Genomic DNA, 26,396 nt, shown 5'->3' with positions numbered 1-26,396 from the left:
AGTTTAAATACTCCATTCTCTTGTTGTCTCAAAAGATGTGGTATTGATATGTCATAATAATGATTGAATAAAATTTAGAAAAAACGTTAATTAAAAAATCAATGAAGGTAAAAACTAAAATACATTTAACTAAAAATACACAGGAATACATACCCATATATTTAGGATATACCTTTTGAGTAAATATACAATTATTGAATAAAAGTGATTTTATTTGCATACAACTATTTTTTATTGGATTTAACTTTAAACATGAACATGTTATAACCAATGTGTGTATTTTTGGAGCCACAATAAATCCTATTATAAATTCATCCCGAACAAAGTTATGTTACAAATATTCCTTGATAAAAATGGCTAAAGAAGAAGAAACCGTGTGAGCAATTACTATAGCAATACTAATATACATAAATATAGTTAAATAAGATACAACGAATATGCATACAAAAATATAGTTAAATACTAATATACATAAATATAGTTAAACAACATACCACAAATATGCATACAAAAATATAGTTAAATACTAATATACATAAATATAGTTAAATACTAATATACAAAAAATGAAGTCTATCAACGATTCTTAATTGCCCAGAAAGAAATTCACTTATTCATTAATTAAAATACTTTAAGCCAAATTAATTAGGCATGAAAGAGAAAAAGTTGATGATGGTAAATACTGGGAAAAGATCAGTAAAACGTGCCTACAATAATTAATTAGGCATTCAATAATAACTTTTCTATTTTGTATTTATTTATATTAATGTATATTTAAAACTTATTTATTTGTATATAATTAACTTTGCTATTCATTGTATAGTTATATCTATATATTATGAAAAAAATAAAATGTAGCTATTTTTCTTGAATATATAGTAATGTTTGCCATATTCTGTAGTTTTTCCATATTTTTTTCCTATCCCTCAAATTTATTTAACTGCAATTCTTTTCAACCCCGAATATAAAGAATATGGTGCAAAAGCTTTAGTTGAATGGATTTATCAAAATTTAGATATTAAACCAGAAGAAAAACCTGATTTGGTAACATGTCAAAATAGTATAAAATTACTTGTTAAAGAAATGTATGATAAATATTGTTCCTTAGATTATGTTGAAAATCCTCAAATGTCTATGCCTCGAGTAAGTGCCCATGGTAGAGTGAAACATAAACTTGGTCTTGACTTTCTAATAAATGTGAATTTGTTAAATATCTTGAACAAGGTTCATATAATATTACAAACGATGAAAGTATACCACAACTATTGAACTGGTGAAGGGCTCGTGGAACTCAATTTCCAAAACTTAGTAGGATGGTGAAGGACGTGTTTGCAATTCAAGGATAATCAGTAGCTTCGGAGGCAGCTTTCAGCGTGGCAAAATTTCAAATTGGAGACCACAAATATTTGCTAGCAGAAGACAGTTTGGAGATATCCGTGTTGTTTAGAGATTGGATAAATGTTGAGCGGAGAAATCAAGGACTTCCAAAGTTAGATAGTCAATTTGAACTTTTCATAGATTCAGCCATTGGATGTGGTAGTGACGATGGCATGGAACTTCAAGATCGTCAACGAGCTTTACCAAGACCAGTAGTTGGTTACGGTCAATCTATAGCTGAGTTAGTGAAAGGATTTACGGGACTATACAACTATTAGTATTACATTCGAGGCTTAGTTGAAATAGAACCCTTCCTAAAAGGTGGCTCGTAAACTATGCACTCTACTAATAGTTGTAAATTGTAATTTGTAATACAAATTTAAATAAATTGGATTGATATTTTTTTAATTTGTGTCATTGTTTTATCCTTATTTTTATTTAATTTTTTAAAATTACAAACTTAAGTTATTTAAATTACAAGTTATAAATATAACTTATAAGTTATAACATATTAATAAGTAATAACTTATAAACTTCAAAAGTTCAAATCTTAAAAACTTAAGCTCAAAAACATTTTTTTTAAAAAAACTTTATTAAACTTAACTTGCAAACTTAATAAACTTCAAAAGATTCAAATCTTGAAAATTTAAGCTCAAAAATATTTTTTTTTTAAAAAAACTTTATTAAACCTAACTTGCAAACTTAATAAGTAAAGATTAGAAAAAAACATTCATATTTTCGTATTTCAAAAAATTAAAATAACTGTTGTAAATCATTTTGGTGGTTAAATGGATGACTATAACTCCTTGGTTAATGTCCCTCCTTTATGAGTAGTAATGTTGTTAATAATGTGGTCAAATGGATGACCATAACTCCTAGGTTAATTTCATCCTTTATTGGTAGTAATGTTGTTGATAATATGGTTAATTGGATGACCATAACTCCTAGGTTTATTTCCTCCTTAATGGGTAGTAATTCTCAAGGTATAATGTAATGTTTATGGCACCTTTTGGTATTCCTCAATGTAATCCTATAAATAGTGGTGTTGAGAATAATGTTGTATACGCTTGAAAGAAAGAATGATAGTTTATATTGTTCCTCTTGTCTTATAGTCTTCTTCTCTTCCTCTTTATATTGTTCTTTTGTCCTTAAGTTTTACAACACGTTATCAGCACGAAACTCTAATATCATTTCGATTTTTCCAAGTTAAGCTTCTGGTATGTATTCATATACTTAATTCTCATTATTAATCACTCTAATATAATATACTACATATTATGAAATGATTAGGTGTTAAACAATGTGTGTATATTTTTGGTAGTTAAACAATGAAAATATATAAGTCCAAAAAGTTTATGTTCTCGCTTAATCATCAAGTGAATTATGCTATTTTAAATTAGTTAAATTTTAATTTTGTCTAGCAATTTTTCTAGAAATTATTTAAGTTATATGTTAGGCACAATGTTCATTTAAATTGCTCAAAAGTTTGATACTAACACATTAAGTTACTAATTGATGTTACTTTATACAATAACATGTGTCATGTTATTATCATTGAAAAAAAAAAGTTTTGTTAATTACTTGTGTACTCACTATTTATTTTAGTCTAATTTAATTATTTTCTATGATAGTTTTATCATGTCGAACTTATCAAAGCTTGAGTTCGTGGCACTTGACATTTCTGGAAATAATTACTTGTCATAGGTACTCGACGCTGAAATTCACCTTGACGCTAAAGGTCTTGGTGCCACTATTACCAACGGTAATACAACATCGAGTCAGGACAAAGCAAAGGCAATGATTTTCCTTCGTCATCATCTGGATGAAGGATTGAAGGTTGAATACCTTACGGTGAAAGATCCACTTGAATTGTGGACTGGTTTGAAGGAAAGGTATGACCACCTTAAGGCAACGGTATTGCCAAGGGCTCGTTATGAATTGATTCACTTGCGGTTACAAGATTTTAAAACTATATGTGAATATAATTCTGTTGTATACAAAATTACTTCCCAATTAAAATTATGTGGGGAAGATATAAAAGATGAGGACATGTTGGAAAAGACTCTCACAACTTTTCATGCCTCAAATTTGGTATTACAGCAGCAATACCGTGAAAGGGGATTCAAAAAGTATTTTGAGTTGATCTCATGCCTTCTTGTGGCTGAGCAACATAATACTCTTTTATTGAAAAATCATGAGGCCCGTCTCACGGGAACTGCTCCGTTACCGGAAGCAAATGAGGTTGAAGCACATGGCTAGTCTGAAAGAAGACAAAATAAAAATCAAGGCCAAAATAATGTGCGTGGACGTGGCAATGGCAGAGGACGATATAATAATCGTCGTGGTGGTGGTCGCCACAAAAGGGAGAACAATATGGGTTCTCAAAGCAATCCTTCAAGAGGCAATTGTCATCGTTGTGGCATGAAAGGGCATTGGAAGAATGAATGCCGAGCAGCTGAGCATTTTGTTAGGCTTTATCAAGATTCCTTGAAAAGAAAAGGAAATAAAAATGGTGCATCTTCTTCTAATGCTCGGGTGGAGTCACACTTGACTTATAAAAATGATGCCGAGGCAGGGCCTTCACAAAAATATGATGACAATATTGAAGCAAATTTGGCTTTAAAAGATGATGATTTTGGTGACCTTGATGATATTACTCATTTGGAAGTTGAAGACTTCTTTGGAGATCAAAATTAATGTTTGATCATTTGATTGGGGAAAATAATTATGTTGTTTTATTTATGTGTTTTTTTATTGTTATGTTTTTCTTTATGTTGTTTTTATATTCCAAAAAAAAAAAGTACTTTTATTTTCTTGCAAAGTTGTTGATTTTTCATATTTCTTATGATGTACTTTTATTTTATGAAGATAAATAAAATTCCCCAATCTTCAATTGGTTCAAGATGAGTAATGGAGATATGTGTCTTCTTGATAGTGCTACAACTCACACTATTTTAAGAGAAAAGAAATATTTCTCTACTTTGATTGTGAAAAAGGTTTATGTTAATACAATATCTGGTAGTGCAAAATTAATTGAGGGCTCTGGAAGAGCGGCCTTACAACTACCTGGGGGAACGATATTAACTATTGAAAATGCATTGTACTGTAGTAAGTCTCAAAGAAACTTATTAAGTTTCAAGGTTATTCGCCAAAATGGCTATTATGTTGAGACTGCCAATGAAGGAAAGGTTGAATACCTTTATCTTACTACAATAAAATTGGGGCAAAAATATGTGCATGAAAAATTATCCGCATTTTCTTCTGGATTGTACCATACAAGTATTAGTATGGTTGAATCACATGCCATAGTAAACAAGGGCTTACTAATTCTAATGAGTTTATCATTTTGCATGACCGGTTGGACCATCCCAATTATAATATGATGCGCAAAATTATTGAGAATTCACATGGGCATAATTTGAAGAATCAAAAAATTCTTCATTGAAAGAAATTCTCTTATGCTGCTTGTTCTCAAGGAAAATTGGTTATTAAACCATCAACAACTAAGGTTGGGATTGAATCCCCTGCATTTTTTGGAACGTATACATGGTGATATATGTGGGCCAATTCACCCTCCATGTGGACCATTTAAATATTATATGGTCTTGATAGATGCATCTACAAGATTAAGAGCACAATTTCCAGATTATGCAATAAAGACAATTCGTCTTGATAGTGCTGGTGAGTTTACATCGCAGGCCTTTAATGATTATTGTTTGTCCACTAGAATAACAATTGAACATCCAGTTGCTCATGTTCACACTCAAAATGGTCTAGCGGAATCTTTGATTAAGCGTCTCCAATTGATAGCTAGACCATGTTAATGAGGACAAAGTTGCCTGTTTCAATATGGGGACATGTTATTTTGCATGCAGCAACATTGGTGCGCATAAGACCAACTAGTTATCATGAATTCTCTCCATTACAGTTGGTTTTTGGTCATGAGCCAAATATTTCCCATTTTAGAATTTTTGGATGCGCGGTATACGTTCCAATTGCCCCATCGCTACGCACAAAGATGGGTCCCCAAAGAAGGTTGGGAGTGTATGTTGGGTATGAATCTCCTTCTATTATCAAATATTTGGAACCTCTGACAGGAGATATATTTACGGCAAGGTTTGCTGATTGTCATTTTGATGAATCAGTATACCCAACATTAGGGGGAGAACATAAACAGTTGGAAAAAGAGATAGATTGGAATTCATTATCTCTATCTCATTTGGATCCTTGAACAAATCAATGTGAGCAAGAGGTTAAAAAGATGATTTATTTACAAAATGTTGCAAATCAATTGCCAGATGCATTTACTAACCTTCCAAGGGTTACTAAATCTTATATTCCAGCTGCAAATGCTCCAGTTCGAATTGATGTCCCGATTGGACAAATTGTTAAAGCAAATGAGTCTAAATCACGTTTAAAACGTGGTAGGCCAATTGGTTCAAAAGATAAAAATCCTCGAAAAAGAAAAGGAACAAATGATCATGAAGATCATACCATAGAGGAAATTGCTCAAGAAGAGCCCTGAGACATAACAAATGATAAGACCACAAAGAAGGTCCAAATAACTGAAAATAATGAGGATGAAGAAATCTCAATAAGTTATGTCTCAACGAGAAAAATGTGGAATCGAAATAGTATTGTGGTGGACAATATTTTTGCTTATAATGTTGCTGTTGAAATAATGCAACATGGTGAGGATTTTGAACCAAAATCTGTCAATGAGTGTAGACAGAGAAATGATTGGCCAAAATGGAAGGAAGCAATTCAAGCGGAATTGACTTCACTTGAAAAACGTGAAGTTTTTGGACCAATAGTCCAAACACCTGAAGGTGTCAAGCCAGTGGGGTACAAATGGGTTCTTGTGCGAAAACGAAATTAAAAAGGTGAAGTCGTCAGATATAAAGCACGACTTGTGGCATAAGGTTTTTCGCAAAGGCCTGACATTGATTATGTGGAGACATATTCTCCAGTGGTGGATGCAATTACCTTCATGTATCTAATAAATCTGGCAGTTCATGAAAAGTTTGAAATGCGTCTAATGGATGTTGTCACAACCTATTTATATGGCTCATTGGACCACAATATTTTCATGAAAGTTCCTGAAGCATACAATGTACCTGACGCATATAAAAATTCGCAAGAAATTTGTTCGATAAGGCTTCAAAAATCCTTATATGGATTAAAACAATTAGGGCGAATGTGGTATAGTCGTCTTAGCCAATCTTTGCTAAAGGAAGGGTACAAAAATGACCCTATTTGTCCTTGTGTTTTTATAAAAAAGTCTGAATCTGATTTTTTTATAATAGCTGTATATGTTGATGATTTAAATATCATTAGCACTCCTAAAGAGCTTTCAAAAGTCGTTGAGTGTTTAACGAAAGAATTTGAAATGAAAGATCTTGGTAAGACAAAATTTTGTCTTGGCCTACAGATTAAGCATTTGAAAAATGGAATATTTGTTCATCAATCAACATACACAGAAAAGATTTTAAAGCGATTTTACATGGATAAATCATATCCATTGAGTACCCCGATGGTTGTGAGATCGCTTGACATACATAAAGATCCATTTCGACCTCAAGAAAATGATGAGGAGCTTCTTGGCAATGAAACTCCCTATCTTAGTGCCATTGGGGTGCTTATATATCTTGCTAATAATACTCGACCAGATATCTGTTTTGCAGTAAGTTTATTGGCAAGATTCAGCTCGTCTCCAACAAAGAGACATTGGAATGGAGTCAAACATATATTAAGATATCTTCAGGGAACCATTGATATGGGATTATTTTATTCTAATAAATCCAGGTCAGAAATGATTGGTTATGCAGATGCTGGATATTTGTCTGATCCACATAAAGCTCGATCTCAGACAGGCTATTTATTTACATATTGAGGCACAACTATATCTTGGCGTTCAATGAAGCAAACATTAGCTGCTACTTCTTCAAATCACGTCGAAATAATAGTCATCCATGAAGTGAGTCGGAAATGTGTTTGGTTGAGATTAATGACTCAATATATTCAAGAAATGTGTGGTTTTTCTATGGAAAAAGATATTCCAACTACATTATACGAAGACAATGTTGCATGTATAGCTCAACTGAAGGGAGGATATATTAAAGGAGATAGAACAAAACACATTTCACCAAAATTCTTTTTCACTCATGATCTTAAGAAAAAAGGTGAAATAAATGTTCAACAAATTCGCTCAGTTGATAATTTAGCGGATCTTTTCACTAAAGCATTACCAACCTCAACATTTGAAAAGTTGGTATTCAAGATTGGAATGCGTCGTCTCTAAGAAATTAAATGATGTTCGCAACATGGGGGAGTAAACTATGCGCTGCACTCTTTTTCCCTTGACCTAGGTTTTATCCCAATGGGTTTTCCTGGCAAGGTTTTTAACGAGGCAGAAAACAAAGCATATTACAAGATATGTGTACTCCTTTGTCCTTCACTAAGATTTTTTTTTTCCATGGGATTTTTTTTCTTAGTAAGGTTTTAACGAGACATATTATCTATTAATGGTCATCCAAGGGGAAGTGTTGTAAATCATTTTGGTGGTTAAATGGATGACCATAACTCCTTGGTTAATTTCCCTCCTTTATGAGTAGTAATGTTGTTGATAATGTGGTCAAATGGATGACCATAACTCCTAGGTTAATTTCATCCTTTATTGGTAGTAATGTTGTTGATAATATGGTTAATTGGATGACCATAACTCCTAGATTTATTTCCTCCTTAATGGGTAGTAATTCTCAAGGTTTAATGTAATGTTTATGACACCTTTTGGTATTCCTCAATGTAATCCTATAAATAGTGGTGTTGAGAATAATGTTGTATACACTTGAAAAAAAGAATGTTAGTTTATGTTGTTCCTCTTGTCTTATAGTCTTCTTCTCTTCCTCTTTATATTGTTCTTTTGTCCTTAAGTTTTACAACAATAACTTATTTTTTTAATCATTTTTTGAAATATTTAGATGTGTCGTCCCGTTTATCCCATCTCGTTCCATTCCGGTTTGTTCTGGTTCCATCTCGGTATATAGTGGGCGGGATGAAACCGAGTATCCGTCTCGATAATTTCCGTCCGGTTCATTCCGATACCGGTCAACGCATCCCGTTTCGATCCGGTACTGATTCATTCCGGTCCGGTGGTTACGTTCCGATCCGACGCCCAGTCTTAGGTCTTCCTACAATCCGTAGACACCAACCGTAGAAGTCAACTTTAACCCTCAAAATTTCACCAAGTCTGAGACTCACCTATAAGACCTATCTACAATTCGTACATAGAATGACGGACCGTCCCGGTGAATCGTAAAAAAGGTATTGGGACTTGATTTTAAAAAATTATTGTCTCCCTTTCTACGGTTACCATATACGGGGGCGTAAAAGCTTCTACGGTCCGTAGATGGGACCCGTAAAACCATACTTCAGCCCAAAAGGTCCTTTTCTCCCTTTTCCTAAAGCCCGAGGTGTTGCAGTTCTTCCAAAAATCTAGTAGAATCTCGCTTGGTCGTGTAGTTCTACTCCTACGCATTCTACGAATGACGTCCTTAACCTTCTCAATCTTTATACCCCTACAATAATCATAATTGTGACGCCTCTATGAGTGTTTCAAATCCCCCAACATAATGCGTTTGTCTCTTTCTTCATTCAAGAATTTATGAAAGTAAGTCTGCCATCTCTTTCTAATAAGTACCTCCTCCACCAGTACTTTGTTTTCCTCATCCTTGATACACTTTACGTGATCAAGGTCACGGACCCTTCTCTCTCTAACCTTAACTAGCATGATAATTTCTTATCCCCGTCTTTGTCCTAATTCAACATATAAACCCTTAAAGACAATTGTTTTTGCTGCCGTGATCGCTAACATAGCCTCTTTCCTAGCCTTATAATTTACTGTAAACATTAAATACATATAACTTTTTATCAAATTATACTATACTTATTATTTAGCTTTATCTTCTACAAATAAAATACTAACTTTCATCCCACATGGTATCTAGATAAAAAAATTTTTGTGGGAAAACATGCTTACATATTGTATTACAATTATAATAATATATATTCCCACTCTATATTTCCCTTCCAACAAACAACTCTCAAACTATTTTTATGAGAGAAATGATTTTGGGTCATTTTATAAAAAAATTTTCTCAAATTCATTATGTAAAATGGCAAGCAACTTAATTACTCCTATTTTTTTTTTACCCCTGGTTCCTTTATTGTTTCATTAAGGGCTCGACATGACCCAAGTTAAAAGATAGAAAAAAAGAAAGAAAAAGATGAGAAAGTGTTTTAATGATCACATTGAACTGTTACATTACATTGTACAAGCAACCCATTTTTGTTGTTTGGTATTTACCATTGTTGATGCTTCTCCCTTTTCTTCCAAGTATTGAACTATTTTACTCTTCTGGGGATGAGAAGGAAAGTAAGCTCTGAACAAAACAGTACCATTCTTGAAAAATAAGCTAGTGGTTCCTCCTCTACTATTTCCATCCCCATTTATGGTTTGAAAAAGACTGCATTTCTTAGGTGGGTTTGGTTGGGTTGCTTCAGATCCAAGGTACTCAAGTTTTATGTGATAAAAGGGTACCATCTTTTTCAGGGTTTCTTTCTTGTGATTCTTGACACTTTTTGCCAAGACCCCTTTTTTTCCCCTTTCTTTGATTCAATTTATCAAGCTTTATCTCGGTTTTCAATAGTTCATTGGATTTTGGGAAGAAAGTGCTGGCAGGCAGACAAATCTAAAATCTTACCTTTTTTTGTATTTTTAGGTGAATTTTCCAACCAAAAAGGTGTTTTTTCTTACCAGATCTGACTACAAAATTGTGAATCAGGGTATGTGTTAGATCTTTCTAGGCATGGAAAATGGTGTGGTGAAGCTCATGAGAAGATTATTATTAGTTTGACAATGACAGGCTGTGTAATGTTGTTACAAGATAGTGATTTTGATGGACGACATGTGTTTGGCGGTTGCTTTGCCATTTAGATTAGGTAATTTCATCTCTCACAACCAAAGTCAAATGGATGTCACTAGCCTAAAGTCAATGGCTGACCATGCTACAACTTTGTATCCAGAATCTTCTGTTTATGATGATTGCAATTCTGTTGATTCACAGAAGAAACACCTCACTGTTACTGTACCTGAAGAAACTGGTATGATATCTGAAAATGAAAGGAACTGGATTGATGTTGTCAGGGAAAGTGAGGATGATGAGATCTTATCACTAGATGGTGATCAAATTCTTGATAGTTCATGTTCCCTGTCTGTGGTGAGTGATTCCAGTAGTTTATGTGCTGATGATTTTATAAATTTCGAGCTAGCATCTGACGTAGACGGACATAATTTGGTAGATGCTGAGAAAAACATTTGCAATGTCAAACTTATAGCTAAGGCTGGAGATCTGGTAGAGTCAGGTGCTCAGGAGACAGAGAGCAAGCCTCTGGCAGTTGGGGAAAAACTTGATGAGCAGATTACGGATGTCTCCAGCTCGAAATCAGCTGAAGCTGTTGTTCAGCTACCTTTAGATAAAGGGTTAAATGCAGCAGTTGGCCGCAGTATTTTTGAAGTGGATTATATACCCCTTTGGGGATTTACATCTGTGTGTGGAAGGAGACCAGAAATGGAAGATGCGCTTGCAAATGTTCCTAGGTTCTTGAGAATTCCTATACAGATGCTAGTTGGCAATCGTTTGCCTGATGGAATGACTAGGTATTTAAGTCATTTGACAGCTCATTTCTTTGGAGTTTATGATGGCCATGGTGGCTCTCAGGTATCTTCCTCTTTTTGCTTACACTGTTACAAGCTCATAGGTTTGTATGCCTCCTCACTGATACCTCAGTACGTATATATTTGATACAAAATTGGGATTTTTATTTTCCAGGTGGCAAATTACTGCCGTGATCGAATTCATGCTGTATTGGCTGAGGAGTTGGAAACCATTATGGCTAATCTCAATGATGAAAGTATTAGACAAAATTGCCAGGACCAATGGAAAAATGCATTTACCAACTGTTTTCTCAAGGTTGATGAGGAGATTGGAGGGGCGGGAAATCGCGAGGCTGTTGCCCCAGAAACTGTAGGCTCCACGGCTGTTGTCGCCGTTGTTTGTTCGTCGCACATAATTGTAGCAAACTGTGGTGATTCAAGGGCTGTCCTGTGCCGTGGGAAAGAATCCATGGCATTGTCAGTGGATCACAAGGTAAGTGAAACAGTTGTTCTAATATGACTTTAATTACGTGTGATGTCACTGACTAATCCTTGTGTGCCAATTTTTGTTTATATTTTTTTTATTAGCCAAACCGAGAAGATGAATATGCAAGAATTGAAGCTGCAGGAGGGAAGGTTATACAGTGGAATGGGCATCGTGTTTTTGGCGTTCTTGCTATGTCTAGGTCTATTGGTATGTTTCTCCCATCTACCCTGTTATCTAGCATTTGTAAATCATGACTGAGGTATCCATGTGTACTCCATGTTATTGGTTTTAGCAAAAATGTTATGATCTTTTGCATCCTGCGTCTTCTCGTTTCACGAGGTACTAAGCTACTAGGTATTATTACAGGTTACCTTATAGAATAGTTTGCTTTTAGATGTCAGCTGGCTGGTGTTCTTAGAAAATATCCATTTTGAGTGTGTGTTTAACCTGAGCATACCTAACTTTCATCACGATATTGCTCAAGACTTAGGGCAGGTTTGGTGTGAGGGATAAAAATAAATAGTGATGGGATAAATTTTTTGTATCTTGTTTGGTTGCATGTTTGGGATAACTTATCCCACCATTTATATCATAGTGATGGGATAAGTTATCCCATATACATGGTGGGATAAGTTATCTCAGGATAGCTAACCCAGGATTAGTTATCCTGGGATAACTTGTTCCCAACCAAACGACTGATTAAAGTTTTGGCACTTCTAGAGCATCCTCCCTTGTATAACTGATATCAACAATTCACGTCATAGTAATAGTTGGACACAACAGTTATTGGTTATGCACACTGCTAGAATAAACAAACAAGATGACCACAGTTTCAAACTAAGAATCGGGCTTCTCATGTGATATAGATCCGTGATATGGTATAATAATCCACTCTATAGTGGTAGGGCCTTAAGGTTCATATGCCCAGGATGTTAGAAATGGTACCAGAGTCTGCACTTGAGAGGATCTGAGGTGCTAAAGAAAATATGTTTGTATCCAATTACTCTTTCCCATATTCCTGTGGCAGATAAGGAAGGCAACACTCATATAGAAGTAGAGCAATGGCTTCATGATGTAGCCTTAAGCATATACTAATTCTGAAGTGCTTAGGCTTCTTACAACTTGCAAGAGAAAATGTGGATACTTATGGGTTTCAACAAAATAATACCGAGAGAGGAGATTAAAATGAGCGAGATGAATGAAATAAGTTGAATGTTGATTGGAAAAAATCAAGGTTTTGCCCAGAATTTTTTTTCCCGGCCAACATTTGTTGAAGCACAATAAAATTAGAGACAAGAATCAGCTTTTATAGAAGGATCAAACAAGTAATGTGTGTTCTTAGATCCCTATCATCCATTTTCTTTCCCTTTCTTTCTCCTATTTGTTTGATGAGTTGTCTTTAGAATGGAGATCGAAGGTATTCAATATGAGAAAGAAATATTTAGGGTTTATCTTCATAAAAATAAAATAATAATATTTTGGGTTTATTTTGAAGCCTTCATCTTTAATATTCTTGGAAATTAAAAAGGAACATGTGGGTGAGAAGATTTAGAGACAAGAGAGAGATTGACTGGAAAAATGTCCGGCAAAACCTTCGATGAAGATTTTCATGGCTGGACTAAAACCAATATACAGAGAAAATGAGAAAGAAAAGAGAAGCAATAGGAAGAAGGGCACACAGAGAATTAAATTAAGTGTAATTAAGTTTAATTAATTGAATAATCACCAATTCGAAAATGCCTTTACAATTTAACTCTTTTTAAATATTTTTTTTGCTTCTCACACATGTAGGAGAGTGGAATCACTTCCTTTGCTAGGTCATCTCTTAGGGGGTAATTCGTTCCACATCAAACAAGAATAATGTCTTTTTGTGCAACTTTAGGATGTAATTTATTACTTCTCCCTTATTATTTTGAGTAATGTAATTGATCATTCTCAAAAAAATTTTGAGTAATGTAATTGTTAAAGTCTAACGGATCACTGAGGTTACATTTTAGAATTTGTCTAGATTCATAGGACATAAGTTGGAGAATATTACAGATATTTTTTCATATATTCTTGTCATAATTTTACTTGTATTATCAATTTTCGTTGACCATTCCAATGGGTACCGTATGTTGGTCACCAAAATAATTGAGAAGTTCCTTCTCTTCTCTACTCTAATTTCATTAGTGTTATAGAAGGCGTGCTTAAGTATTGAAGAGGCTCAAAACATGTTGAGCTATTTTCCACGCTTAATGTGTGCTTCGATGTCGTCATTAAGGCTCTAAGACAAATGTTTCCCTGCGAGTGAGCATTTCCTGAAGAGGCAACACTAAACAATTGGTATTACACTTTTATGAAAAAAAGTTCAAATTCTTTATTTATATATTTGTTATTCATACTTATATTTCTTAGTCTTGGAGTACACACACCCACGCCCACCCACCCACCCACCTACCCACACGCCACACCCACACACACACACACACACACATATATTATTTTTTTTCTACTAGCACCCCTTTTTCATTAAAGCCCACACTTTACTTGTGCTTAAAACCCCAACAAACCTTAGAGCTTTTTTGCGCTTTTGACTTTTGATAACACTGATTTTCACCTTAATCAACAATTATTCCATGTTAAAGATCGGAAGAAGTGTCATAGAGTATAGGAGGTAGGAGGTTAGCATATAATGAGGAATAAATACTGCCTTTACCAGACATTAAACCAACCAAGCTCTCCTTTTATGTTGTCTCCATGAAACAAAGTAGGAATTGTTGTGCCTTTCCATCAGTGGCTAGTGCTGGCAAAATGGGCGGGTTGGATTGGATACTGGCGGGCTGAAAATAGGTTAGACAAAAATAGATAACACATCCAATCTGCCCATATTTATTATGGATAAAATGGGTAGTGACAGATAATATGGATACCATATTTCCTATCCATTTATAATTCCCTTATCTGGTCAGATGGTAAAACAATTATTTGGCAAGCACTGAAATTGTAAACCTTTTTTTTGGTAAAACAGCACAAACAAATAAGATTTAATAGACTTTTTTTTCCTTTCTGCCAACTTGATTTTTTGTGTCAATTTTTCGGCCAAACACCACCAAAAAGGAACAAACATGAACTAACAACTCATTCTGCTTAACTAAAGGGATGATATTATGTAGCATTTTAATAATTTGAGACAGTTCTAAATTTAGATTCTTCCTAATTTTAAAACCCCAGATGGCATATGGACTGAGATTTTATTAGGGCTGACTTCAAAAAGGAAGACTAATTAGAATTCTAATTAGTCTTCCATTTACTACAATTAAACAATTTGTACTGCAATGGAGGTTGACTAATTTGGGTTATGAAGCTTTTCTTTTTTGTTGTTGTAATCAATTATGAATCTTTATTAATTCTTAGAAGATATTTAGCTTTGTGCTTGATCAACCTAAAATTTAATTGGATAATTGTCATCTTTCATTGCGAATTAATGTCCTCCGGAAAAATATTTGAAGGGAAAAAAGATCGAACTAGTCAACAATCCTTTAATATCAGAAATACTTCGAAAATTTATCATGAGAGTATTCCAATTTGAGAACAAAGTACCGTAATGGAATGTCAGATAATATGGTCATCTAGAGACAATATATTGTGTGGGGGGAGGGGGACAAAACTTGGATGTTAATGCTTGAAAGAAGAGCTTTGATAGCTTGAACCCCACTTTTACATGGGTTGATCCATATTTGACCTGATTTAAATGAACCAATTATCCAATTTTCATTTTTAACTGGCTGGGTTAGACGGATACTTTGGTTTTTCTTCCATTTTTCCAGCACTAATTGTGGCCACAAAGGCACACACTCTGATTAATGATCTTCAATTTGAGCCTTCTTTTTTTTCTAATCATCACTTGTCTGACCCTGGTTGGTTTCAACTGTCGAACTATGACGTTCCACTTGCTGAAGATTGTAAGTAATAATACTAAAAAATCAATACAAAAGATGCATGGAAATATTTGGCACCTTCTTTGTTTTCTGATCATCCATTTGTCTGACCCTGGTTAGTGTAACTGTTAGGTTATGACCTTCAACTTTCTAAAAATTATAATTAAAAAATAAAACAAAAGATGCACGTGAATCTTAAGGTCCTCATTTGTTTTCTGATCATCACTTGTCTGATCCTGGTTAGTGTGACTCTTGAGTGTTATGACCTAACATCCTTGAAATTGTAAGTTAAAACAAAACAAGAAAGCCTGGGAACCTTCTGTATCCTGGTCCTGGGGAGGTGCTCCTTTGATGATGATTTGCACCTTTTTAATTTCATATTGCTGAAAGATTGCTTTGTGGTGAGAAGGGAGCTCATTTTGTCACTTCTGCTGTGCAATTCTTTATATAACTGTGACTAAGTGTGCCCTTGCCATCTGATATGTAACTTGAAATGTTGGAATGTTCTTTTTCTCATTCTATCTTCAATCCAGCATTGCATAAATGACCAACAAATTGTAAATCTGTGCTGAAGGCTGGCTTTGCTTCGAGCCATCTCTGTGCATTGGCACATGTCAAACATGGTCTGTAAATTTAAGGGATATTCTAGTGCCTATAAGATGGTAGTTGATGTTGATCATATAACATTTCTAATGTCATCTTGGAAGATATGGCTAAAGTGACGTTAAGTAATTTAAGTTGCTGTACATGAGTTCATTTAGCCAGTATGCCCCAACTTCTGTCGCCCAGTTGTGCAGGCATGTGCATGCTGGTGACTGAACATCTCTGTCTTGATGTAAATTGTTTGAAAACTGTGGAAGGATTATTCAGTGAGCTCGCCAGAAGAGTATAATGTGTATTCAAACTACCACTCTATTTTTTTTTCTTTTTTTAATTTGACATGAGAACCACCATTTAGCAAATAACTTAGCGATGGTGGTGCCCTGGGGAATTTTTCAGGGGTATGGACTTTGTTTGGGACTACAATTTGACGCATTAGATGTCCATTTGCATGACCCATTTTCTCCAACCCTGCTAAATACCTCTCCTTGTTTTTGTTGGTATGCAAGTCTTTCATCTATTCCCTTTTTTACATTTTATTTAATTCTTGGTTGCAGGAGATAGATACTTGAAGCCCTGGATAATTCCTGATCCAGAAGTAATGTTCATACCTCGAACCAAGGACGACGAATGCCTTATCCTTGCAAGTGATGGTTTATGGGATGTTATGACAAACGAAGAGGTCTGTGATTTGGCTCGCAAGCGCATACTCCTCTGGCATAAAAAGAATGGTGTAATGCTTCCTTTGGAAAGGGGCCAAGGAATTGATCCAGCAGCACAGGCAGCAGCAGAATGTTTGTCAAATCGAGCTCTTCAAAAGGGCAGCAAGGACAACATAACAGTGATTGTTGTGGACTTGAAAGCCCAAAGAAAGTTTAAGAGCAAAACCTAACATAACTGATCTATCAATCAGCTGTTTCCATTTATAGGTTCACAATATTGATGAAGACTTCATATGATTCAATATAGCCAGCCCTTTTAATTTTTAGCAGGGGACTGTGGGACTAAGGTTTTCATTAGAGTAGCTTACTGTATGTATTGTAGTACTTGTTCCATTCTCTGTATGTAGTTTTCTTCCTTTAGCTGTTTGAAGTAGGAACATACATTATATCCTCCGAGTTAAGGCGGCTCTGTGAGGTTATTTGCCTCAGTATTACTTGTAATGTTGTTGTTGGAAACAGTAACGAGACGAATAGAGAGACCTCTTCTGAATTGTATGCAAAAGATGCTTCTTCTTGTACTTATATGGATTTAAGAGTATAGACAGGATAAGTTGATTCAATTGAAGGACTGTAGTAGTCAATCCCGTCCATTTCATACATATGATAAAGAAGTTGGATAAGAGGATGACACTAAGTATCCTGCTCAATTCAATGATCAAACTGAATCTATGTTGAAGGTTGAGGCATCCATATCTGTGACTGTGATGATGGATTCAACCTTCAAGATTCTTATTACTGAGCACATTGCATCTATGAAGTTATCCTTTCGACATTTTAGTAACTTTTCATGTATATCTCTATCTATCTATGAACCGTGAAGAAAATGATGGACTTAATTAAACCCACAGATATATAGGGATTTGGTTATGGGTCGATATTCAATAGCGCGCTAGTCCCATTTTAGGAGTTAGGATGGTGGTTGTGGAGGAGCTTTCATTCATACTAAGTGTCCATGATTCAAAGTGGCCTAAATGATTTGCCTCTGACCATTTGACTCTCTAGTGCAAATTAGGTGGAGCACTTCATCAGATCATTCAATTGGATCTGCCTAACATTACACTTCCTGTGGCTACCAACTAATGCAACAACAGATATTTTCAGAAGAATTACCATATCACTGTCAAACTAAAATACATTATATACATCAAGAAACAAGATGTAGGATATGAAATTCTCAAGACACAAAAGGGAGATTGGAAAGGCGACTTGGCAACTGACACTGCCTAAACATGCTAGCTAACCAATCCAGATTAATTAATATTGCATCTAAACGGTGACAGTCAAGTATGAAGGTAGTCAAATTGTGTTCCTAACAGAAATGCTCATCTATTTAATTAAGAGATATCTCCATTTCTGGTTTGCTCATCTGGAGCACAGCAAGAAAAACAGTTCAATATCAACCATTCTGATTTATCAAATATGTAACCTATTGCCTATAGTTTGATGAACAGCAGATATCAGAGTCCTCCCTCTTTTTTCGTTTTTTCTGAGACAAGTTTAGAAAGTACCATGATTAACATTCACGAAAAAGTGGAGACGCTCTAAAGGGGGCATTAAGTTCAAAAAAAAAACTTCAGTATTTCCTGTATGCTAGCTCCGTCACTGCCTCAGAGAGATTCTTCTCTTTTTGAATGCTCTGAACCCAGTTTGCATTAATGTGAACCCTCTCGATGCTCTGCTTCAACGTCCTTGCAATGTACGGCTTGGTACGGCTAGCAAAGAACTCTTCAACTTCTTTTGCCTTCTCATAGGACGAGAACTGAAGAAAAGAAAGATTGAGCCAAAAGATCAAAGACAATATGTAATGGAGTGGTAACTCATAAATTTGCTTTCCATTCTTGTCATTTCATTACAAGGCAGAAGGCAACAGATACTACTTTTGAAAAAAGTTGTCCTACAAGTATACAAGGTTTCAGTACAATCCATGTATTGGTTGTGATATATTACCAAGTTACTAAGTTCACAAAAAGAAAAAAGTTGTCCTACAATAGTAAGCAACTTCATGCAAATGTTTAAGAAAGATGGCAAGGGAGCAGAAACAAACCGGTGACACTGTTGCACTGATGAAGCGGGTCAATAGAAATCCAGAGCCAAAGGTCTTGTGGATATGATCCCACTTTTCCTGCATTCAAACAATTTATTAGGAAATAAAGAATCAAGCATGTATGTCTTGTTGCATCTTCCTGAATAATTATCAGTCACGAAATGCAGCATTTTGTGCTAATAATTCTATAAGAACATGTAGCACTTCCTCCAAATGAGATAATTGCAATTTGTATTAATGTGAATTCCTCACTCTTACAGCCTACGTCTTTGTAAGTTACAGTTTAATACTCCTCCGTCCCAATTTATGTGGCACCGTTTGACTTGATGCAAAGTTTAAGAAAGAAAGGAAGACTTCTAAAATTTGTGGTTTAAAACAAATCCTAGATATTTGTGTAGCCATAAATAATGTCATCAAAGGTAAAAGGGAAATTTTAGAGTTAAGTTGTTTCCAATAATAGAAAGGTGCATTATTTTTGGGACAGACTAAAAAGGAAAGTGTGCCACATAAATCGGGATAGAGCGAGTACAATTTTTCCAAGATATCTTTTTTTTCTAAGCTATGTCTTTACAAGTTACAGTTCCATACAAAACAAGGTATCTTATTTGAAAATAGTAATTCAAGAAATAATTCGAGCAATGCAATACTTCATGGAAAAGGAGTACTCACTTTTAACCATTTCCAAGCAGTTTCGCGGCCTTCAAAGCTAACTGCAAGACCGAAAACACAATCTTGGCTCCGTACCTGAAATTTCCAAGTCATAGAATACTCTCAAAACATTTTGTCAAAAAAAATAATAATACATGAGCTCCCTCCCTAGAGAAATAACCTAGTGCTCCCCAAAAATTTTGAATACCTCAGAACATAGCAAAAAGTTGAGGATTTCAAGTATAATCTCGGGGTCCTTGCAAGATGCCAATGCACCTATAGAACAAGAAAATGCACTTATTGGTTTAGCATACCCATCACCTGATAACCAAAACATTTAATTACACACTTGGCATGAATTGATAGATAACTTCACCTAAAATTCGTGTCTTTTCCTGGCTGAGGTCAGTCTCTCTGTAAATTCTTAAGAGAGCTTCAAACCCTGATCTATCTGATTTATTCACCCTTTGCATCACAGCTACATAAACAGCCTGCAGATGGAAGGAGGGATCAGTGATCACAATCTGTGGAAGGTAAAGAAGAAATAAATATTGTTATACTAGTGTTGTAACCTTTCTCAAGTCAGGAGGAAGAACAGCTGTGTTTCTGTCATCCAAAAATATGTGGAAGCGCCTGATTGCTTCATTTATTGTTTCATCATGTCCAAAGGCAGCCAGAGCATTCAGAAGTTCCCCTCTCAACATGGCATCTAGGTGGCTTTCCCCTTCTTTAGGATCCCAACCAAGTCTCCTGTCGATAAAAGGGAAGTCCAATTAGAAGCAAACCTTTTGTTGCCAAACTGGAAAAATGAGCTTAATGGTCAACCAGGAGACCAACACTAAAATTCCTCTCTTTCAGCTTCATGGACAACTTTTCTTCTCTCATAATTCTTCTATCAGTGATGAATAAAGAGTTAACATGCCCAATTTGTAAAATACCATTACCCATTCATTCTTTTCTAAAGACATGATTGGCAGAAGATATCTTTTTTCTTTTATTTTTTAGGATAAGTCAGCAAAGATGTCTAGTTAGAACTACACTATATCTCTAAATTCATTTCAGTGCTTATTAACAGCTCTCAAGTCCTCCTAATTTAGCAGTAGAGCTACCAGACAAAAGATAACAATATGCAAGAAGTTATAAATCTTTATTTGCATGAACTAGTCTCAGAGAATAGAAATTGATTTTCTTGTCATGGGTTGACCCATAAATGTCAAGAAAGCCAGAGCAGGCATAATCTGGTTATGATTTCTGTTGCTCTCTGCTATATCCAATAGCTTTTTCTATTAAAGTTCATCTATCTATGTTTATAACACTGGTAGACATCACTCCAACTATGTGCCTTTGTCTCTTTCTTAACTGCTTCCACCACCCCCAGGGCCCAAGTATTCTCCTCCCCTTGGAACTTTTATGTGGAATTCACATGAGCACATCTTTGGATGAAAGACGACCAAAAATACAAAGATAAAGTAACATGCTTTGTACTTTCAAAAAAGAAGTAACATACTCTGCAGAAAACTGGAAGAGATTGATGAAAAACAACTTTATGTGATTTTGCAAGTCAGGAACAGCCTCAGCTACAATTCTTGAAACTTTGTAACTTATCTGCATGAAGAATGGAAAACAGTTAATTTTGGACTTACAACACTAGTACTTAAAAGAGGTCTGTGAAGTAGTCAATTACGCTTATCAGATTTGACAGAACAGTGTAGTCGAGCTCCTCCCTGAAAGAAGCCATCAGGGCAAGCAAAGATGACAAAGACTGATGACATGCCATAGATAAGGCATATGAATCATCCAAAATGCCTGTTCAGGAAAATACAATCCAATCAGCAGTCGTTTTAACTATTAAATAAAAATAAAGTTAAAAAATGCAGTAATTACCGTATTTATCATTTGTTGACAAGACCTTGCTCTCTATGGCATATCTGAGTCTAGCTGACAGCTCATCATCATATTTGACTCTATAAAAACCTGTCTGCTCCACATTAACTTTTATCCAGGGATTTCCTTTAGATGAAGAAGAGCATAATAAGTCCTTCATATCAAGGGCTTCTGACTTTTCTTGCATTAAGAAGCTTTTACGAGCTTCATAAGATCCACAACAGAGTGTTAACGGAACTATCCATTGCCCATCACCATGAGAACCACTCAGTAAAAATTGTGTCTGTTGGATAGAAACACAAGTATTATCAAGCCCAAAAGGAGTATTAAAGAGTTCAGTATGGAGAGAACTGGAGTTGGGTAGTGGAAATCTGCATTAGCCTGAGTGGTAAAGAAACCGAATTCATAAGTTAGAAACAAGATAACCTGCTCGCACTCCAGCTTTTGGTCATTTATTTTGACAGAGACAACTGGGTAACCTTGTTGCTTTGTCCAGGAGTTCATCAACATGTTCACAGGTTCACCAGACTCCTCCTGAAGGACAGACCATAAATCCTCTGTCTTTGCATTTGAGCAAGCATATCTTTTTATGTAAGAAGCAAGTGCCCTCTGGTTTAATGAAATATTACAAGAGACAAAGTCATTAGTCCCATACAAGCAAAAATCTACATGGTATTATGGAAAGAAAATCTAGAACATTTATTTTATGATGGATGGTATATAAGATGATAGCGAGGTTTCTCTTTTGACAAATTAATGGCTGCTGCTTTAAGAATGATGGTCAACAGCAGTACCCAATATATCATCATGATCCCCATTACAAGATTTCTGGTATGCTTGTCATCACATTATAAAGCCCAACACAAAATTAGGGGACGGTTCAAAATCAGTGCAATCTACTACTGGGCTGGCATAGACACAATTTACTAAGGAGACTCACGGACGCTCACTAAGAAATCTAATTAAAGAATACTTCAATTTGGAAAAGCTTTAAGTCACTACATTCAAGAGAGGAACACCATTAATGTGTTGGCTGCTCTTAACTACTTTAATGGGATTAACAAACCTATTTGAATTTTGGAAAGTCAAATATTTTAAATTTTCTTACTAGGCAATTAATGTTGGAAGACACGAGTATCCTTACATCCCAAAATCTAGACTAATGTGATTTCATTACAAGAATAGCAGTCAACCCCCACAGTAAGAATCACAATCATTCAAGAAGAACTTATATATAATACTCTCTCTGTCTCATTTTATGTGACACATTGTCAAAAAAAGATGACACCTTACTCATTTTGGAAATTATTTAATCTTAGCATCTCATTTCACTCCTAATGACATAACTTGTTAAGATCACTTGATATAAAAGTTCAATCCTTTATAAGGAAGGAGAGACTTGAGAGAAAATGAAAATAACATGTGGAACTCTCACCACCTATCATAGTATCACTTAAGAGGATATATATATATATATATATATGGCTTACATGTCAATGTCTTCTAAAATCTTAAACTACATACCAAATCAAACATCTTCACATAAACGGGGTGGATTAATAATTAAAGGTGAGCAAAGTTTCAGTGTAACTTGGTAGATAAGCCTGTCAAAATTTACTACAAATAATACTTTACAATGAGTTCACTGGTAAGGAAAGATAAGATATTAAAAAGGGTCGTCGCACTGAATGGTATAGTTCTTCTTCTAATTCCACCGCCGCACTTACCATCTCCAACTTCTGATATACAAGTGTTTGGAGAGGTAACTGTATATCTTTTTTCATCGAACCAGGTAACTAGTATATATCAATAATAGCACAACAGAATGGGGGAGAAAAATAAAGAAAAAATGGGATTGGAATGAAGACAATAAAAAGGAATGTAAATGTAGTAAATAATGGGAAGAAAAACCTGGAAACTTTCAGGTCCAAGATAGCTCTGTAGCATCCGAATGACAGATGCACCTTTTCTATAACTAATTGCATCAAAAATTTCATCAATTTCTCCGGCATGATTGATGTCAACCTGGTAAGACAAAATAAGATTTGTATTAACTCTAAGGGTAGCACAACTAGTAGATGTCCATAATTGGAGAAAAATCACAAAATGGAATCTTGCATTTAGGCTTTAGCACAATACAAGAACCAGACCGGAAATTGCTCCATACCTCAATCGGATGGGATTCTGCGAGCCCATCTAGACGAAGTCCCTCAGTGGCCTCTTCAAGAAACTGAGTCCAAATTTTCCATTCTGGGAACAAGCTGTCAGTCGCCAAATAACTTACCTGAATGCCAACCAGAGAAAAATTACAATGAACAGCTTAACGACTAAGTCAAGTCAACGAACAAAAGCATATACTTCTAAGAAAAGCAGCATACCCATGTCGCAAACCCCTCATTCAGCCATAGATGTGTCCACCATTCCATTGTTACAAGATTGCCAAACCACTGATGAGCAAGCTCATGAGCCACCACAGTTGCAACCTGAAGAAAACCAAAATTTTATTCAACACATCCAAAGATAGAATCAGTCGGTTTAATACCACGTGTCATAGGAAGCCAATCAACTTCCAACAAATATAGATTACCCTCTGCTTGTTAGCAGCGGCAGAATGCTTATCATCATAAAGCAATGCTGTTTCTCGGTATGTAACTAGACCATAATTTTCCATTGCGCCTGCAGCAAAATCAGGAATTGCAATCATGTCCAATTTGGGTAGTGAATATGGTGCAGCAAAGTACCTGCGAGTATTTTACTCCACAAATTAGAATACATTTCAAGCAGTTGTTTAGAACGTACATTATCAATAAAAAAATCTAGAAACTTTACTTCAGGGTAAAACTTCGCATGATCCCTCTTCTTCATTAGTATTTCTTTTCGATAAATGAAATGACAAAAGCATATTTAATCAAAGTGATGCATACACTTTGAAGAGGGGCAGCGTTTTGACAGCAACATGCAATGCAAAGTTTCCTTGATTTGCCTTGCCTACCTGACAGTATACTCGAACAGGAATTCCTGCACAAAGCAATGTTAATTTACCAACGAAAAATGGTCAAAGACATATTCACTAATGCCAGAATATGTACCATCAGATGTATGATCCTCAACATAGTCGAATAAGCCAACCACAATTGCCACCAAGTATGTAGACATGATTGGAGACTCTTGATAATGAACTGTTTTAAGATTCCCCGTCACTTTTTCTTCTTCAACTGGCATGTTAGAGAGAGCTACCAGTTCTGATGGTACTTCAAGTGTAATTTTAAAGGTGGCCTGGATGGTTAATATCAAGTAGGAAAAAGTAGAAAATGAAACTTGAGTCCCTAATAGAACTAGAAGAACCAAATTCTGTAAGTAACAGAAAAAAATACTTGACAAAGATTAATAAAAGAAAAGAAGATTAGACCAAGTTCATGTCTGTTTTGTCACACTAATAGTTCACGTATGATAAATATCTAACGAATAGCTGCCGTCAATAACAATTTAACATTACAGAGTTGATAAACAAAGAGAAAAGTGCACAGGTGGAAACACCAAAGATGGTCATATGCTGACAATACCTTACAAGCAGGTTCATCCCAGCATGGAAAGCAACGTCTGGCATCAGCTGGTTCAAATTGAGTAACAGCCATATTCCGTTTCTCCCCATTATGTTCGTAGGTACTGCAAGGAGCCAATCAAGACCGTTAAGTGATCTATAGATAGCACAATCATAATGAAGTATACTGAAAACAGAACTGCAACATTTTCCGCTCTTGTTTTACTGTCAAACTAAGATCACTAAAGGACTACTACCAACTGACAGGGAAGGAAAATGTTGAATTGATATACTAGCTTCCTAATCAACGGGATACATCATAGAACTACTACAGTTAGGCCACAACAGAGTAAACTCAACCGACTTGTTAAGGTACCTTCCAGACAGAGCTTATGGAAGTAGGTATTACCTTTCCAATGATACTTAATTAATCAATTATCAGCCTAATATATTATAACAAGCAGATATAGATTCTAGGTAAATATAAAAGATAACACCAAAATGAACATGTTTTGTGAAGTTCAATTGAAGATTATTGGGGTCTTCGAAAAGCATAAACAAATTCTATGATGGAAAAATTATGAACAATCAACAACCATCTATACTCGGGAAAATAAAATAAACAGTCAACCACTACAACAGAACAGAAACCAATTCTCTCAAAACATAATACCTCCTGTAAAACCCTTTCATCCTGTCATTCAGAGTTCCTTCAAAGGCCATACTGAGAACTCCAAGACCAACTGGCAAACTTTCTCCAAACTCCACCACCAATATCTCATCCTCTTCAATCAACCCCACTTCCAATGCCTCAAATACCTACACAACATGTCCAATTAATTTATTTTTTATCAAACTATTTTCTCTAACTTGTCCAAAAGAGGATCAATCTTCAAGAAAAAACACCTTATTTGAAGATTTGAAATGAACAGCTTTGCGGTCAACAGAGAGTTCAGCAGCATTGAGAACAATGAATTTGGTGGGAGAGATAACATCGAGGGAGATGTCAACGGCGCCGACGAACTTACAGGTGACAAGGTCGGGTTTCAACTTCAAATCGTATCTCTTTGGAACAGCAAATTTGGGAAGACGAGATTGTCCTTTGAATTGATCGTAGTTTTTCTCCATTGTTCACTCAAGATTGTTGCGTTGAGGGGATTTCAGTATCTCTATCTTATATGAATTTTGGATCTGGATGATTACAACTGAGTATGAACTTGGAATGACAAAAAAATGGTTTATTTTAGTTGTTAATATATTTTGGTTGATTAAAATGATTCGTAATGTTTAATAAAAATATTTATTTTAATCTTTGATATATCGTCTTCGAGTTATTTGAGCTTAGCATATTTGACCTTTAATTAATTAAAGGCCTAAGTCATCGACAGACACTTAAAGTTGTCCGCATAATTCACTTAGACACTTAAACTGAGGCTTGTACCTATTGAACACCTCTAC

At 35.1% G+C, this 26,396-nt stretch overlaps 2 protein-coding genes across 2 annotated transcripts; one reads left to right on the top strand and one right to left on the bottom strand.

The window, feature by feature from the left end:
• Positions 1 to 9,657: 9,657 nt before the first annotated feature.
• On the top strand, positions 9,658 to 17,343 carry LOC125841210 (probable protein phosphatase 2C 6). The gene is made up of 4 exons (XM_049520285.1): positions 9,658 to 11,156; positions 11,268 to 11,585; positions 11,681 to 11,786; positions 16,657 to 17,343. Exons 1-4 carry the CDS (start codon positions 10,335 to 10,337, stop codon positions 16,989 to 16,991), a joined length of 1,581 nt encoding a protein of 526 aa, XP_049376242.1. The 5' UTR covers positions 9,658 to 10,334; the 3' UTR covers positions 16,992 to 17,343.
• Positions 17,344 to 18,153: 810 nt separating this feature from the next.
• On the bottom strand, positions 18,154 to 26,190 carry LOC125841206 (aminopeptidase M1). Its single transcript, XM_049520282.1, has 19 exons — positions 25,845 to 26,190; positions 25,612 to 25,757; positions 24,961 to 25,063; positions 24,487 to 24,673; positions 24,322 to 24,415; positions 23,985 to 24,138; positions 23,776 to 23,880; positions 23,565 to 23,681; positions 23,309 to 23,422; positions 21,824 to 22,006; positions 21,398 to 21,680; positions 21,198 to 21,319; positions 21,021 to 21,118; positions 20,086 to 20,263; positions 19,890 to 20,004; positions 19,722 to 19,789; positions 19,535 to 19,609; positions 18,866 to 18,943; positions 18,154 to 18,580 (listed from the first exon to the last, which is right to left on the bottom strand). Exons 1-19 carry the CDS (start codon positions 26,064 to 26,066, stop codon positions 18,395 to 18,397), a joined length of 2,628 nt encoding a protein of 875 aa, XP_049376239.1. The 5' UTR covers positions 26,067 to 26,190; the 3' UTR covers positions 18,154 to 18,394.
• Positions 26,191 to 26,396: the final 206 nt, after the last annotated feature.

This window comes from Solanum stenotomum, chromosome 10 (genome assembly GCF_019186545.1).
Source record: "Solanum stenotomum isolate F172 chromosome 10, ASM1918654v1, whole genome shotgun sequence".
Lineage (NCBI taxonomy): Eukaryota > Viridiplantae > Streptophyta > Magnoliopsida > Solanales > Solanaceae > Solanum > Solanum stenotomum.
Note: the sequence above shows the minus strand (reverse complement) of the source record. Positions and strands in the feature narration are given on the sequence as shown.

Coding starts and splice junctions, on each gene's coding strand:
- LOC125841210 (XM_049520285.1), top strand. CDS start 10,335: ATGGACGACATGTGTTTGGCGGTTGCTTTGCCATTTAGATTAGGTAAT. Junction 11,586..11,680: donor CATTGTCAGTGGATCACAAG/GTAAGTGAAACA, acceptor TTTTTTTATTAG/CCAAACCGAGAAGATGAATA. Junction 11,787..16,656: donor TGCTATGTCTAGGTCTATTG/GTATGTTTCTCC, acceptor TCTTGGTTGCAG/GAGATAGATACTTGAAGCCC.
- LOC125841206 (XM_049520282.1), bottom strand. CDS start 26,066: ATGGAGAAAAACTACGATCAATTCAAAGGACAATCTCGTCTTCCCAAA. Junction 20,005..20,085: donor TTCCTCCTGACTTGAGAAAG/GTTACAACACTA, acceptor TTCCATCTGCAG/GCTGTTTATGTAGCTGTGAT. Junction 18,944..19,534: donor CTGCTTGGAAATGGTTAAAA/GTGAGTACTCCT, acceptor GTTTGAATGCAG/GAAAAGTGGGATCATATCCA.